We start from the raw sequence: 17142 nt of genomic DNA, 5'->3' as shown, positions 1-17142 counted from the left end.
AGGCCATTGAGGCTGAAAAACAAGACTAAAACAGAAAGGGACATCACCCAATATAAATGTAGGATAGATTCATACATAGTCAGGGAATTGAGGGATATGGGGAAAAGGCAGGTAGGTGGGGATGAGCCGATTATCAGATCATCCATGATCACATAGAATGGCAAAGCAGGCTTGATGGCCAACTTCTGTTCCTATTTCTTGTTTTCTTATGAATTGCAACACTAATCCTGGTTGTACACATGATCAAGGTAACATTTCAGAAAGTGTAATCTTTTTTTCTTCCAACAAAGTATACATGAGGGCAAATGGAGGTAAGTAAACGGGGGTCCCGAGAATGAACAGATCCAATGTAAACTGCAGCAAAATTATTTGATTGAAAGCAAAATAAAATTGAGGTACATCTCATTGTGAAGTTTCTGTATTAGAAGGGGAAAATATAATACAAATTTAATATATGTGAAGAAGCCCATTACCTTGGAAAATTTTGGAATAATCTATGCAAGTGGTTATTCTGGCTAATGTACTTGGAGGACTAGGTTGGTATCCTTTAGCTTTGCAGGACTGTGTTTGTATAGCAGCTTTAGTAATCTTGATGTGTTCCCAGATTGGGAAATGAAAATGTGCCCACCTTGGGCAATAGCCTTCTCTGAATAGGTCAATTGAAAATATTTACATTGCATCTGCTGGGCTGTGCCCCTGGTGAAAATTTCACATACTTCCTGTTAGCGTGCAAGTATAAAACAACAGCCACTTTCAAGCTAAAATAGACTGATTGGGTAAATAACATTTAGTTGATGCAGGTTTGTTTCCACACCTGTGAGCGAGATTAAACTTCTCACCCAAATGCATTTTGTCAAATTAAACTAATTCTTTCAACCTTGAGTTTCTCCTAATGGATTTTAAAGGAGATTAAGAAGTCCCTTTTACAAGAATAATGCAATCAAAATGCCCATTTGGCATCAGTAAATATATAGCAATTCAGTTTAAATTTTGTATTTGGAAGTTTTTAAAATCAATTTTAGCTTTCTCAACAAGTGGATATGATTTTATTGAGGGAGAAAAGGAATGATTCAAAGTGCAAAGCTGATAATTAATACAGTAATCAAATATTCCTTCTGCAAAGCTGATAACTTTGTAACTTTGCTCTCACATTCACTTCAGAGTGCAGAGAGCCAAGCTTCTAATGTGGCCAAATTTATTTCAATTTGATTCATGAATCCACTTTCCCCATCATGTAGCAGAGTTGTAACAAAGTTAAAGGGCTTTTCATTATCCATTTCTGGCATAGTGCAGTACACTGATAGTCCATTGACCCAGGTTCAAATCCAGCGCTGTCTGTAAGGGGTCTATACATACTTCTTATGTCTGTGAGGGTTTTCTCCCACCAATTGGGGGGGTTGCAGGTTAATTGTTGTATTTGGGCGGCACTGGGCCGGAAGGGCCTGTTGCTGTGCCCTTTGAAGGTTAAAAGAAAAATTGTGGAGTTGTTGGTGTGACCGTAATTTTATTAGTATTTTCCAGATCAGTTGTTTTCGCTGATGTGTATTTGCATCTCTCTGTCAGTGATGCCCTCCACTGGATGCAACTACAGTGACAAGTTTAGTGGGCTGAATAATATATCAAATCAGATTTGACTGGCATGCCCCACATGTGCCATCTGATCACCTGGGTCACTGCTAGGATTTGGCTATCCAAACAAAGTGCAATTTAACTATAAACACAAGAAGTGTAAATTTAATAAATCCATAGAACACTTCCACACACAAACAGATGCCCTTTGGCCATCTAGTTTGCGTCGAACTATTATTCTACCTAGTTCTAATGACCTGCACCCAGAACATAGTCCTTCATACCCCTCCCATCCATGTATCTATCCAAATTTTTCTTAAATATCAAAATTGAGCTATTCATCTGGCAGCTTGTTCCACATTCTTACCCCATCTCTGCGTGAAGAGTTCCCCCGACCATCTCACCTTTCACCCTTAACCCATGTCCTCTAGTTTTTGTCTCACCTAACACCAATGGAACAAGTTTCTTACTCTATCCATACCACTCATAATTTTGTATATTTATATTAAATCTCCCCACATTCTTCTTCTGCAGGGTCATTAAAAATATTACTCCTCAATCTCTCATACAAGACTCTTGGTACCTATATTCATTTGCTCCTTAGATTTGATGCTTCAGTCATTCAGGAAGGGAAAACCAGAGGTGTACGATCCAGTGATCATTAGGGGATCAGAGGTGGAGAGGATGAGCAAATCTAAGTTCTTGGGAGTCACTATCTCGGAGGATATTTCCTGGACCCAACACACCAATGGAATCGTGAAGAAAGCACGTCAGCACCTCTACTTCCTCAGGAGTCGTTAGAGGTTTGGTATGACGTTGGAAACCCTGGCAAATTTCTATGGATGTATGGTGGAAAGTGTGCTGTATTACAGTCTGATATGGGGTCACCAATGCCCCTGAGCGTAAACCCCTGTAATAGGTAAGTGAACACAGCCCAGGACATCAAAAGAAAAACCCTCCCCACCATCAAGAGCCTCTACAGGGAACACTGCCGTCGGAGAGCAGCAGCGATCATCAAGGATCCACACCACCCTGCACATGCTCTGTTCTCACTGCTGCCATCGGGAAAAAGGCATAGGTGCCACAAGACTTGCTCCACCCGGTTCTGGAACTGCTGTTAACCCCTCCACCATCAACTCCTCAACCACAAACTCTATCAGGGACTAGTTTAAAGATTTACTTTTGCACATTATTGTTTGTTTTTTTTCTTCTCTCTATTGCAGTCAATTGATTAGATTCCTTTACTTGTTTATATGTGTATATTGTGTACAGTTTTTTGCACTACCAATAAGTTAATTCTGCCTAATCCACGGGGAAAAAAAGAATCTCCGGGTTGTATGTAACGTTGTGTATGTACTCTGACAATAAGTCTGAAATCTGAAATTTAGTTGGGAGTGTGAGAAACAGAAGTACCTTCACAGAATTTGCTCGAGACAAAAATTGAGAACAAAGAACATTTATTATACAACAATGCAAAGTTGGGTGCTTTTCCCTTACCCTGGGAATACACACACATACTGAGGCTCACCCAACTTTTATACAGTTTATTTCAGTGTAGAAGTACCCTCCCTCTTACATTCTTCTGCCTCCTGGATGAGTTTGGCATTAGGCAATCCTGTCTGCCTACGTGCTGTTTCTATGAACTTGGAGGACCAGGGGGCATCCTGTTGGTGTCTCATCATGTCATTATCCTCATTGTCCTTATTCACAAACCTGTCTTTGTTCTAATTCACACCTTCCTGACTCTCAGGGCTACAACCTTCTTATATGCAGAACTTGCTAATTCTGTCTAAGGCTAGAATACCCTTATCTTATTCAGACTTAACTTTCTTCCTACATTCTGTTATCTATCCTTATCCTATTCATACTGGCTTGATTCATTGCACATATATCCATACTAGCTTTCTTCATCTCTCATATTTTCATATCAGTTTTACTCATCTCTCACAGGAGGAACTGCAGAAACTTTGTTGCATGCTTTGGGAGTAAAACACAAAAGTCCGCAGACACTGTTGCTGTGAAAATAATATTGGAGAAACTTAGCTGGTCAAACAGTGCTTAATATAACAAAAATAAAGGTGCACATCTAATGTTTATCAAGGTTTTTTAAAATGTAGCAAGAAATGGAGGGGCGGAGGGGATAGAGTGGAGGGGGAGGGGAGGAGTACAGTCCCACAGACAGGAGTTAATAGGTGGCTAAGGGAGGGAAGGAGGGCACACCAGCAAACTGGTGGAGGAAGGATGGCTTTTTGAAAAAAGAGGGAAGGGTGAGGGGGGAGGGGGGAGAGAAGATCTGGAGGAAAGAAGACAAAGACAAAGGGAATGGGAAGGGACGGAGTACGGAGAGTAGTTTAGCAGAAACTGGAGAAGTTGGTTAATGCCATCCAGACAGAAAATCAAGTGTTGTTCCTCCAATTTACAGGTGGTCTTGAGGCCATGGACAGGTCATGTGAGCATAGGAGTGGGGCTCAGAATTGGTGCTTAGAGAGTGCTGCTCTAAGTGTCAATGTCAAGTCTAAAGTTTGTAAATAGCTACATATGGATGTATTTTGGAAGATGAAACTATATTTACTACCTATCTTTCACCCTGCATGCTAAATGGATTGAAGGTGTCATCAAAGCAGCAGAAGAAACCAGTTGCTGGGATTTTAAATTTAAATTTAAAATTTAGGCATACAGCACGGTGACTGGCCCTTACAGCCCCACGAGCCTGTGCCACCAATTGACCTACAAACCCTGGTATGTTTTAAACGGTGAGAGGAAACTGGAGCACATGGGGAAAACCCACACTGACACAAGGAGAATGTACAGGCTCTGATTTGAACCCCGGTCCCGATTGCTGGCGCTGTGTGGTGTGCTGTTTTTCCACAGGAGCCATGGAAAATTTTGTGGATTAAATTGTGGTACGCTGTTAGACAGAATCAGACACGCACAAGGTAAAGACTGAACAACAGGCTTTAATCCACAAAGACTTCCACAGAGCCAGGCTGGCTGTGGTTGCAGCAACTCAGTGTGAGGCCTCGGGAGACCATTGCAGACTTATATCTTGATTGACACCCGACCAGGTGGGGCTTGATCCATTCAGGCCGACTGATTGGCAGTCGGCCAGGTGTTGTCCTGTCCCCCTTACACTCCTGCAGGTACAGAGGTTGCCCCCTGCAGTAGGCCGGTGGTGTACCACCACACGCTGTAAGACCATTGCGCTAACCATGCTGCCTCTGCGCTAACCATCCCACAGATAGCGTAGGAAGTTCACACTGTTAGGCCAGGATGTTGAACCAACTGGTGTGATGTGGGTCTGGTCACTGCATTGCAAAATAGGGCAACAAAGGAAGGTGGAAGAACAATGGAAGTAATGAGGAGGGATCATATCAACTGGAAAAGAGAACTGAGCAGACTTCAGTACAAATCTACCATTGGATTTCTGCTGCCCAGACCCTTTAATCAAATTATATAAAGGCCTTTGTTTTAATCAAATGACTTTGCTGTAAGTCAATCCAAAAGGAACGTGTTGTGTATTGATACAAATTGTATATTTTTTTTAGATTGTTCAATAATTTGTTCAAGTAGATAAGATGAACTAAAAATCAAATAAACTGGATGTAATATTATATTTCAGAAATGCAAAAAAGGATTCTGAGTTGAAATCTGCTTTGGCCCTGTTGAGAAACAAGGAAAGTGTGTTGCATTCCAACCAGGATCAACTGGCCAAATCTCTGAATGAGAAGAAGAATTTGGTTGACGTCAAAACTCAGCTTGCAAAAGTCGGTATTTTGTATCAGAGTTATTGATCCCTAACCTCATCAGAAGGGGAAAAAAAATGCTGATTGCTGTATTGGCTTTTCTGATTTAATATGGACTCACTCCATTGTCCATGATAACAAAACACAACTTCAAGATGAAATGTCAAAAAGAATTTGCATGGAAAACAAACTAGAAAGCTTGCAGGAACAGTTGGATTTACAGAAAACCATCCCTGAGTCGGTATGCACTGAAATCCCTAATCCAAGACTAGAATTATAAGATCTAGCCCAGGTGTTTTGTGTTCCAATCACTGTTGCATACAGGGAAATCATTTTGTGGCTCTTTTCCTTGTAACTTGCAGCCATTTGTTGAAAGCACTTGGTGAAGTTCCTTTCTGATACAGGCAATGGCCAAATTTGGGGTCAGTTGATTCAAAGGTAAGCAAACTTGCATTATAATAAGAGTGCAATATACCACCATCTCACACCAGTTGTGGTATTGGAAATGTAAATCACAACCAAAACAAATAGGATAAAGTATCACTTTCATAGAATTTATGTGGAAATTAACATAAAATGTATACAGAGAACTGAACTAATTTACCAAGGACAATGAACTGCATGTGTCTGGTTCACAATGGGAGGCCACCAAATGGATTTGGTTTGGCAACAACAAGGCACTCTCTTCTTTTGATACTTGTACTATGGTGCTTCATCAAAGAAGGTAATGCACACCTCAAGTTAAATAACAACCCTTTCTCGTCTGCCTTCAATATCTTTCAATATCTATAGACCTCACATTGACAGGGACTTCACTGAGTAAGAATGCACTGGAAAAAATTGAATTCTCTTTGGGATGGCGGAAAAAAGGACTTGTGCTTCGGAAAATGGCTGAGGATGATTTTCCATCATGGCACCTCTAAGCTTGACCAAGCTGAAATAGAAATTGGAGCAGAGGGCATTTGAGTTGTGGGTGGGAATGCAAGAGGGAATTTTGGAGATTTTTTTTTTTTTTGCACACCGGATTTTGAGCTTGCTATTACAAGGAGTATTCGGACAAACAGCGTGGATAGATTGAAGTATGTGGAGACGAAGACATAGTTTTGATGTTGCTGCCCATTGGCACAAACCTGTTTGGACTGCCTGGTGGATATTTTGGTACCTCACTCTTCAGCTGTTTCCCATTTCATCTGGAATTAGAAAATAAGTGAATTAGAACCATGCATTTATTTAGAAGGACTGATGTAGTGGCTGGCTCACCTCAGGGCTGTGAGCTCAGCCCCCTTCTGTTCACTCTTATAATGAAGGCAAACATCTGTGCCTCTTCAGACTTCATTTAACTTTGGGGATCTTTTGGATTTGTTACTCAATACTCCCTTTCACAAGATATGTTCGACCCTTACTCGACCCCCTACTAAAAATGCATCACCTCTCACTTTTCAAGATTAAATTCCATTTGCCTTTGGCCTGCCTAATGTCCCAACTGTTCAATGTTGTTCAATACCCCAAGACTACCCTCACTCTCAACAGCACCACAATGTTTTGTGTCACCTGCAGACTCACTAAACATTGCAAAATAGACAAGGGAGCAAGTCATGGGTTTGCCATTGAGAAGCAAATTGGAGCATTGCATGACAGAGAAAAGGTTTCAATCACACATGATGACCGTAATGCACTAGGATCCAATATTTGATGGTGCGAAAAAAGGAAAAGTTTAAAAAATAATAATTGGGCACAGTTAACCAGACAATTTTTCAGAAAGCAGCAGTAAGTTAATACATTATAATCCTACTATAATGTATTGAAGAAATACAGGAGGATCAGAGCCAGCACCACCAGGCTGAGGAACACCTTCATTCCATGGGCGGTGAGAATTCTGAACGACCAATGGACCAGATCACACTAACCATCTGAGACTCTAATTTTCATGAAACAGCATTTATTTATTTGTTTGTATTGATGAAATACTCGTCCTTATATAATTGTTTGTCCGTATGTGTGATATATGCAATTGTGCATGTTTTGCACTGAAGACCGGAGAACACCATTTCATTGGGTTGTACTTGTGTAGTCAGATCACAATAAAGTTGACTTCATTTGACTTGAAAGTACAATTGATAAAATATTAGTCTGTTTTATATCCTTTAAAAAGCACAAAGTCATTTATTTGTGTATCAATCTTAATCAGCAAATGAGGTAATTTATAAAACCAAGTTCGGAGGCTTATCTTGAAGTTTCTGCAAATTAAATGTTTAAATGATAATAAAGTTGCTTGTAATGAAATTCCTTATTGCTGGTACAACTAAGCCGCACTTACTGGCTGAGTTACAGATTTTTTTTAGTTTATTTCAAAGATCTTGCAGATTTTAAAGTTTAAAGCTTGGAATTTATAATTGTAGATTTTACATCAACTTGCTACTGAATACAAAGTGTGTTGCCACTTCTGACCCCAAAATAAGCTGGTGTTAAATCCAAAGAGAGGGAGGGAGAGACCCATCTGTCTCATTTCAGGATAAATGACACTGAAGTATGCAAGCAACATTTGAGGATGACATTGATTGCTGCTTTCCCTGCCAGAAATAGCCTGCATGCTAAATTTATGGTTCAAGGAATAACTTTATAATTGCCATTTATATTACTGACAAATGGTCAGCAGAAGATAGTCCTTCTGTCTGATAGATCCTTCTGTTTGATAGATTATTTGGATTGTCTATAAGAGAAAAGCATTAGCCCAATGGTTCTCAACCTTTTTTCCACTCACATACCACTTTAAGTATTCCCTATGCCATCGGTGCTCTGTGATTAGTAAGGGATTGCTTAAAGTGGTATGTAGGTGGAAAGAAAATGTTTGAAAACCACTGTTTTAATCGTACCTAATTGGCTCTTTATGTGCATGTTTTCACCACTCCAGAGGAGTGACAATTTTTCTCAAGCAAAATATTTTAGTAGCAATTGGGTCTTGAGCAGTGAATCTCAACCTTCCCTTCCCACTCACATATCACTTCTATCAGAGCTTTTGATGCCTTGAACGATGTAGATACTTACCACATCAAGAGTGTAATTGTGGACCTCTTAAATTTTACCCTAAAAATTGGCCCCCATAATTCAACTATTACACGCTCATATACACTGATGCAGTGGTTCTCAACCTTTTTCTTTCCACTCACATACCACTTGAAGTAATCCTTATGCCATCGGTGCTCTGTGATTAGTAAGGGATTGTATAAGGTGGTATGTGAGTGGGAAGGGAAGGTTAAAATCACTGCTCGAGACCCACTTGTTACTGAAATATCTTTCTTGAAAACTCCATTACCTTTGGAGTTCTGAAACCATGCACATAACAAGTCAATTAGATACGATTCAAACGGTTGTTTTCAAACGTTTTCTTTCCACCCACATACCACCTTAAACAATCCCTTACTAATCACAGAGCACCGATGTCATAAGGATTACTTAAAGTGGTATGTGAGTGGAAATTAAAAGATTGAGAACCACTGCATTAGTGTATATGAGCATGTAATAGTTGAGTTATGGGGGCCAATTTTTAGGGTAAAATTTAAGAGGTCCACAATTACACTCTTGACATGTTAAGTATCTGCATCGTTCAAGGCATTGGGAGCTCAGATGGGCGTGCGACCAGAGAGGAGATCTGCAGCCATGAGCTCTGGTGGGTGGGCAGCCAGGGCCAAAAATAGGGAGGTCAACTTTTGCACTGTATCAACTATTACACACCGTAGTTAAGGGAAATGTTCGCCCATGAGCAACATACACAGGTAGGGCTATAATGTTTTAAAGAAATGTTGAATGAGTAGTTTGCAAACATACCTAAGTGTGAGGGGAAAGTGGGCATACACGACTGAACTGGTTGTGACCTCAAATTGACTTCCCTGACTATGCATGATAACCTTTCACCTCTCCCCCTTTGTTCATGTCTATTTACCAAGATGCCCATAGAATCTGCTTTGAGGAACAAATGTTGCATCATCCCTGGCTAAAATTGTTTTGTAACAATGAGCCTGCTTCTAGATTCTCCCACAAAAATATCATCTCCACACCAACCTTTTCAAGTGTCGGTACCCTCAGCTTCTTGCTACAAACATGATCCCTTTCACTCTTCTACACTCCAGCACAGGCAAACCTAATAATCTGTCCATTCCAAGCATTAGTCCAGTAAATGTTCTCTGAACTGCTTCCCTTGCATTCATTAATTTATTTTGTAAATATGAACACACTCCACAGTGCACCTTCTGTTTGTCTCATGAATGTCCAATATCAGTGAAGCATAGCCTTTTGCATGAAATTCCCTTCACAATAACACTGGACAAAAAAAATTTGAAAGATTTGCTGCCTGAAAAAAAAGTTGCGCATTATGATAGACAATTTAAAGCTGAACACAAGTATCATTTCAGATTTGCTATATCGTGCAGGAAATTGGAGAAACATTAAATTGGACTTCATGTGTTGTATGCTAGAAGTAAACTTAATATATGATATGAAATCTCAATAATACATTGTATCTAAAAAAAAAATGTATGTGATCGGAAAATTGTAAGGTGATTTTTGTTTGTGTGATTAGCAACCCAAAATCCATAAAATATACCCGAAAGTGTTCAGGAAGAAAACTCTTTGTAGTCCAGTGTGATCAGTAACAATGTTATCTTTCCTAGTTACTTGAGTGCCTTTTGTAAATCATGCTCTTGGGCACTAAGATCTCTCCATATTTCAAAGTTCTGCAATCTCTCACTATTTAAATTGTGTGGTTTTCTTTAATAATTTCTCCTGACAAAGATTAAAATGAAGATGATGCAACATTGTAGGTCCTGATTAATCTGATGGGAGTGAAATACGAAAGTCTGCAGACGTTGTGATTGTAGTTTAGAAACCCAGAAATGCTGGAGGAACTCAGCTGGTCTCGCAGCGTCCATAGGAAGTGAAGCTATGTTACCGATGTTTCGAAGGACTCAGGCCTGAAACATCAATAATATAGCTTTATCTCCCATGAACTTGATGGGAGAAACAGGGTTGGCAAGGTCATGGAGACCAGGAAGGCCAATTTTACTCATGGTTTCTGGGACCTCTCTATAAGGATGTGTTGACCTCAGAAAGGTAGGGGCTAATTATCATTAAAATGGCATGACAACAGGTTTTAGAGCCCTGTTATCAGTTCTTTGATTGTGGAAAGTTGAAAGATGTTCTAATTCTGAAAATTGAGGCCCTCTCCCAAAAGTCGGGTAATATAGGAGTTTAATTGAAAACTATGTTTGTTGGCCAAGGTAAACAGTAAAATGAAATGAGTGGAGGTGCGATACACGGTACCCATGATATAATCTAAAAGACTGACAGACTTGAGGTGATGACATAACCTTTTCTCCAGTGGCTGTAGTAAAGTACAAAAGTCTGCAGACACTATGGTTGAAGTGAAAACACAAGTTGGAGAAACTCAGCAGGTCAAACAGTGTCCTTTTTGTGGCAAAGGTAAAGATACATCACCAACGTTTCAGGCTTGAGCCTTGCATCAAGGTCTGGAAATGTGTTGCCAGGTGCCCGAACAAAATGGTGGAGGGGCAATGGAGGCGCACGGTCCTAAAGGTAAGAAGGGGGGGATCCCAGAAAATAGGTGGAGGAGGGATGGTTCTGTGAATAGAAAGGGAAGGGGATGGAGAGCTGGAAGAAAGAAGACAAAGGAGGGAGAATGGAGAGTAGGCCAACAGAAACTGGAAACGTCCATGTTATTGCCATCCAGTTGGAGAAAGCCCAGACAGAAAATCAAGTTAAAAAAAATCAAGCATTGTTCCTCTAATTTATGGGTGTCTGATGGAAATGTTCGTTGGTATCAAGCAAAAAAAAATCCATGCCAAATGACACATTCTCTTTGGCCAACTGTGATGGAAAAATGGATATTTGCTTAGCAGCCAGATTTTATTTATTTCCCCATTGCTCATACGTTGATGAGAAAAAGAACTGAATTTTGAATGAACTACTTTTTTTTAGTGTATCGGTAAATATTGGGTCATAACAGACCATCGTGTGTTATATTGTTATTCTCTTGCCCTATATCTGTCCTTTTAGGATTAATTCCAGGACAATGAAAAGGATGAGTAACCTATCTTCTGTTACAATTATTTGCACCATTTATCAACTCTTAATCTCCAATTCTGTTGTGCTTGCATTGCCCATGCATGTAATTGGAAATAATATCCACTAATTAACTGAAGAAAAATCAAAACTTTAGAGCAGTGGTTCTCAAACTCTTTCTTTCCACTCACGTACCACCTTAAGCAATCCCTTACTTATCACATAGCACCTATAACATAAGGAATGCTTAAAGTGGTATGTGAATGGGGGGGGAAAGGCCGAGGACCACTGTTAGAGAGATACAAAGATTTCACATTGGGTTTGATGATTCTTCGTGTGGATTACATTTGTAATGTTCAAAGTCAATCTAACAAGCTGTTTAACTTTCCTGTATTTCATGCTTGCAGGAAATCAGGGCATGTAAAAATAATCCTAGAATACCAGATGAAAGAAGTGAACGTTTTCTTCAGGAGTCCTTGCGGCGAGTAACTGAGGGGCTTCAAAGCCTGAGGAAAGACCAGTATGAGCAAATCAAAGAGTACAAGGACCAAAAAAAAGGCACTACCTAGAGCGGGTAACTTGTTCTCCCTCGTAAATTCTGAAGACACTTTAAGGCTCAATTTCTGGGCACATGGAGATACTGCTTGAACCTTGTGGAGGTAACAACTGCACGGCATCCTGTGATTTTGCCTGTGGTGACTCATGCTAGATATCCTCTTAAATCAGTGGTTTTCAAACTACCCCTTAAACTCACATTTCACCTTAAGTAATGTGAGTGCTCTGAGAGCCGAGAATCCTGTTTGGAAATGGCAGTGAAAGGGGATAGAACCAAAGGGAGAGGGTGAGAATAGGTGGTCGGATTAATGGGAAAGTGACAATAAAAACATATTGAAGTCTAATTTGTTTGCTGAACCCTCTTCAATGATTAGATCTTCACTGCACAGTTACTATGGCATTCAGCCCAAAGCTATTAGAGCAGCCACCATGCAGATTTCCATGTTTTCCCCATGACTATGGGGTTTTTTTCCCGGGTGCTCCGGTCTTCTCCCACCTTCTAGAGATAGGTAATTGGGTGGCGTGGGTTTCATGGGCTGGAAGGTCCTTTAACCACATTGTGGTGTCTTTAAAAACTCCTGCACCAGGAATTCCTGAAGGCTCCCCTGGTCTGAAGCTTGCAGGTGGCCTGTCCTTTCCTCCCTCCCAATTGTGAGAAATGGCTTAATGCTAAACATCATTGCTTCTCGAGGCATGCTGTCTTTCCAATGAAACTTTAAGCATCAAGACCTGCTAATACTATTTTTGAAACCGTACAGGGAGACCTCCTCTACGGCAAACCATTTCTCAATCCATATCACTGGAACTTATTTCATGCAATGTGTAAGTGAATCTAAAGCTCATAAATATCAATAGAATAAAATCTCTTTATGATAGCTTAATGAAACATTTTTAAATCTGTGCAAAATTTGGCAGTGACAATTGGAGTACAGAGATTCCACTCTGAGGAAGTAAAGACTGATGTTTAGGGTGTACCTTTCACAATCTCACGACATTTCAGAAACCTTTCCTATTAATAAAGTGTTTTCATATTAGATGCACCTTAACAAAGTGATGATAGGCTTTTAATTTTAGCAAATATTTATTTAATTCACAATAGCATAGGATGGCAGAGTTAGCGTTGCAGTTAGTGTGACGCTGTTACAGTGCCATGGATCGGGTCCATGGCTCGAATTCAGTGCTATCCTTAAAGAGTTTGTATGTTCTCCCTGTGTCTGTGTGGGTATCCATTGGGTGCTCAAGTTTCCTCCTACTCTTCAAAACGTATGGGATTGTTGGTCAATTGTGTGTAATTGGGGCAGCATGTGCTCGTGGACCAAAAGAGCCTGTTACTGTCTAAATTTAAATCTATTAAAAATATATTAAAGTGATTCACCTCCTGTCACTTTCCCTGCCCCTTCCCCCCAAATCCTCCAATCAGTAGACTTTGTTAAAAATTCCATAAATTCAGGCACAGAAATTGTTGAAATTTTGAAATCTTTGTAGTTTAGGTTGCAGGTTGTAAAGGAAAAGCAGTGAGCTTCTTTAAGAAGGATGACTTGTTCAGATCGCCTTGGTCACTGCCCTCTCACTTTTTGCCATGGCTTGAGAATACCCGGCTGGAAGTTGAAAAGAGCAGGGACGTGGCTCGCACTGTGAAGGAAGAATTGGCGGAAACTAATAGGATATCTGACCATCTAAAATTCAAGCTTCAGCAAACCCATTATCAGGTAAAGCCTCTATTCACCTAATGGGGTCGTGCAAAATGTGGGCGGCAGAAATTCGATCTTAATCACTTTTGATCGACGCAGTAATGGGCACACGTGACTGAGGATAAACTTGTGTCCCTTCAACTGCTCCCCAGTTTTTAGCATGAAATTGTGTCTTTGAATAAAAGCCTCCATATATTCTAATTGTGATCTTTGGAAGAAAGTATTCTGTAATTGCTCTGTAGAAGTAAGGCAGCATTTTTACCACTGTTATTTGCATTTAAAGCCATAAAAACATAGGAGCAGAAATAGGCTGTTTAGCCCACCATTCAATCATGAGGTGATCCATTCTCCCACTCAACCCCACTCTCTGGATCTCTCACCATACCCTTTTGATGCTATGGCTAATGAAAAGATCTGTCAATCTATCTTAAATGCACCCAAGGAATTGGCCTCCACAAACAACTGTGGCAACAAATTCCACAGATTCTCCAGCCTCTGGATAAAGAAATTCTTCCGCATCGTTGGTGGAGCTTATGCACAAATCTAAAGAGCGATGCTGCAACAATATTTCCTTTCTCATTACATTTATTGAAATTGAAGTTCCACATCAAAAAATACATATTAAAAGTTAAAAATACATTACACTTAAATCATACCAATTCATCCAATGTACCCTACATTCTCAAATATTACAGTAATATTTTATTATTTAAACTAAAAGATCTAAACCCACTATCAAACACGCAGCTATTTGGCAAAGAGAGGAAAAAAGAATTCCTTATCAAAGTGGTAAGTTACCTTATAAGTCAACACTTCTGCATTCATATCCAGAGATTCTAAAAATAATTCATAGAAGGTCTCCAAGTGTTTGAAAATTTAAATTCAAATCGGAAAATGAGCATCTAATCTTCTCTAAATTTAAACATGACATGATGCCACATCACCATTGAGTATGAGTAGGTGGAGCCATATCCTTCCATCTGAGTAACACTGCCCACCTAGCCATGAGAAGTAAAAGCTAATACATGCATATTAGATGCCGTTAGAGTTGCCACTCTCTCCAACAATAACAAGGCAGTTAAAAGATTAGACTTAAACTAACATTAAAAAATCCAGAAAAAGTTTGAAATACTTTATTCCACTATTTCTCAAAACTCTGACATGTCCAAAACATATAAATTAATGAAGTATCTCCATTGTTGTATCTATCACAATGAGGAGATACATCTGTATAAAAACAAGATAGTTTGACTTTGGACATGTGAGCTCTATGGTTGGCTTTAAATTGTAGGAGAGAGTGGCGGGCACATAAAAATGAGGTATTAAACAATTTGAAAATTACATTCCAAATTTCTTCAGACATTAAAAGCCGTAGATCCTATTCCCAGGCTTTTTAAATTTTATCTAAAGGAGTCTCTTATTCCCAACAACAAGCCATAAATGTTAGATATTGAACCATTATAAAAGCATTGTAATTTAAAAATTACATCTATTAAATTATTATTTTACGAAATGTATGTAATTGAGATCGCAAAAAAATCTCTAATCTGTAAATAACAAAAACAAATGAGTATTTTGTCATCTGTATTTAATGACATTTGTTCAAAAGAAGCAAGATTTCCTTCAATTAAATAAATCTTTAATGCCTAATCTATACCATTCTTTAAAAGTTACATCAATCATGGAAGCTTCAAAGAAATAGAAAAAAACATAGGATAAGAAAGAGAAAATTTCAAAAAGCCAAAATGTTTTCTAAACCGTATCCAGTTCCTCAAAGTATGTTTAACCATTGGGTTATCAGTTAATTTATTTAAAGATATAGGAAATGAAGATCTGAGAATGGAAATAATAGAAAATTTTGTAATAGAATTACATTCCAAAGAGACGCATATTGGACGTTCTTCGTAGTTAATATAATATGACCAAAATGTAAGATTTTGCATATTGACTGTCCAATAATAAAACTTAAAGTTTTAGTTTATATTTATACTCATACATACACAGAACACGGCCATTTGCCTCAGTCAACCTCTGCCTTTCTTTTCTGCTTGACGAGACTCGACTTTCCTTCAGCTTAATCCTACATAAAAATGTATATAAAAATAAATACAGACCAATATTTCAAGTGTTTTTTTTATTGTTCAATACAGGATGAGAATTTTGGTTCCATGTGTTTTCTCTTTTGAGGGCCAAGTCATCAGTGGTTGTGGGAGGAGATGCTTTTTTTCTCCTCATTTTTGACTCTGTTTGCTCCCAATGTTGTCAGATTGCTGAACTGAAAGTTCAAGTTCACGACGCCGAGATGATGTTGGATCGTGAGCAGGCTGCCTGGCATCAGGGGATGGTGACCAAGGAAAAGCAAATTGAAGAAACAAGCAAGAAGGGCCAGAAGAAAATGGAAGATTATGAAAAACTGCTCGTTGTGAAGCTGGCATTAGATTTGGAGAAAAATACTTACAAGAAATTGGTGGAAGGAGAGGAGCAAAGGTGATTTACCCAAGTTTTACCACAATAATTTGTGTGAAGCAAAATTACCTCACAGGAATTAATTGAAGGAAGTTGTTAGTTTTGTGTATGATGCGATCTTTTGCTCTTTCTAAGAGATTAAGGGTCTTCAGGATGTCCTTTCCTATCCTTATCCGTATAGGTCGTTATATACACAGAACAGGGCCATTTGCCTCAGTCAACCTCTGCCTTTCTTTTCTGCTTCACGAGACTCGACTTTCCTTCAGCCTAATCCTATCCTCACTTTTCCCTTGCAATCCATTTGTCTCTACCATAAATACACCCATTCTATTCACCTGCACCACTCCTTGTTCCTCGCGACTATGGAGGAAAGGGGCTCTTTTTATTTAAAAAAAATTCCCTCTATAATTTTTGATAACCATTTCTATTATTCAAACCCTCTGTATTGACTCAGTCAGGTGGACACTCTTTCTCTTTTTACAAGAGAAATAAGACCCAACATATTTGATACCATCTAATGGGTTATAACTAAAGTTCAGAGGTTAATATTGTAGATCTTCTTTCCTGATTGCCTTTCAAAACTTTGTATTACATAATTATACACAGCAACCCAATTGCTGGAGAAATTCAGCAGGTCAAATGGTGTCTTTTAGGTAGCAAAAGCTACCGACATTTCTGGCTTGAGCCCTTCATCAACGTACGAGAGAATGCCGGCAAGCATCCAAACAAAAAAAAGTGGGAGTGGATGATAGCTGGAGAAAGGAGGGAGGGGACAGCAGCAATGAGGGGGAGAGAGAGGATGGTAGGGCTGTGTGGGTGAAAGAACTGGAAGGACAGGAAAAGGGGAGGGGGAAGAAAAGGTAAGCTGGTTTAGTGGAAAGCATTAAAGTCAATATTCATGCCATGTGGCTGGAGGGTTCCCAGATGGTAAATTGTTCCTCCAATCTGTGGGTGGTCAGGGTGGGACAGAGCATAAGGCCATGAACTGACATTTGAGCGCAGGAGTGTGACCCGGAATTGAAACAGTTGGCCACAGGGAGGTC

The 17142-nt window shown here is 39.4% G+C and overlaps 1 protein-coding gene across 7 annotated transcripts in view; it reads left to right on the top strand.

Annotated features, from left to right (window-relative positions):
- Nucleotides 1-17142, top strand: part of LOC138749593 (lamin-B3-like) — a 36538-nt gene that overhangs the window by 3191 nt on the left and 16205 nt on the right. For 6 of the 7 annotated variants that reach the window (XM_069911194.1, XM_069911193.1, XM_069911191.1 and 3 more), the window contains exons 2-4: nucleotides 11795-11961; nucleotides 13428-13651; nucleotides 15900-16120. In XM_069911194.1, the coding sequence (XP_069767295.1) occupies nucleotides 11795-11876 (82 nt within the window). In that variant the 3' untranslated portion in view covers nucleotides 11877-11961; nucleotides 13428-13651; nucleotides 15900-16120. The remainder of the gene's footprint in view (nucleotides 1-11794; nucleotides 11962-13427; nucleotides 13652-15899; nucleotides 16121-17142) is intronic. The other variant, XM_069911192.1, reaches the window with a different exon arrangement.

Source organism: Narcine bancroftii, chromosome 14 (assembly GCF_036971445.1).
Source record: "Narcine bancroftii isolate sNarBan1 chromosome 14, sNarBan1.hap1, whole genome shotgun sequence".
NCBI classification, from domain to species: Eukaryota; Metazoa; Chordata; class Chondrichthyes; order Torpediniformes; family Narcinidae; genus Narcine; species Narcine bancroftii.
The sequence above is the reverse complement of the archived record's forward strand: the minus strand, read 5'-3'. Positions and strand labels throughout refer to the sequence as shown.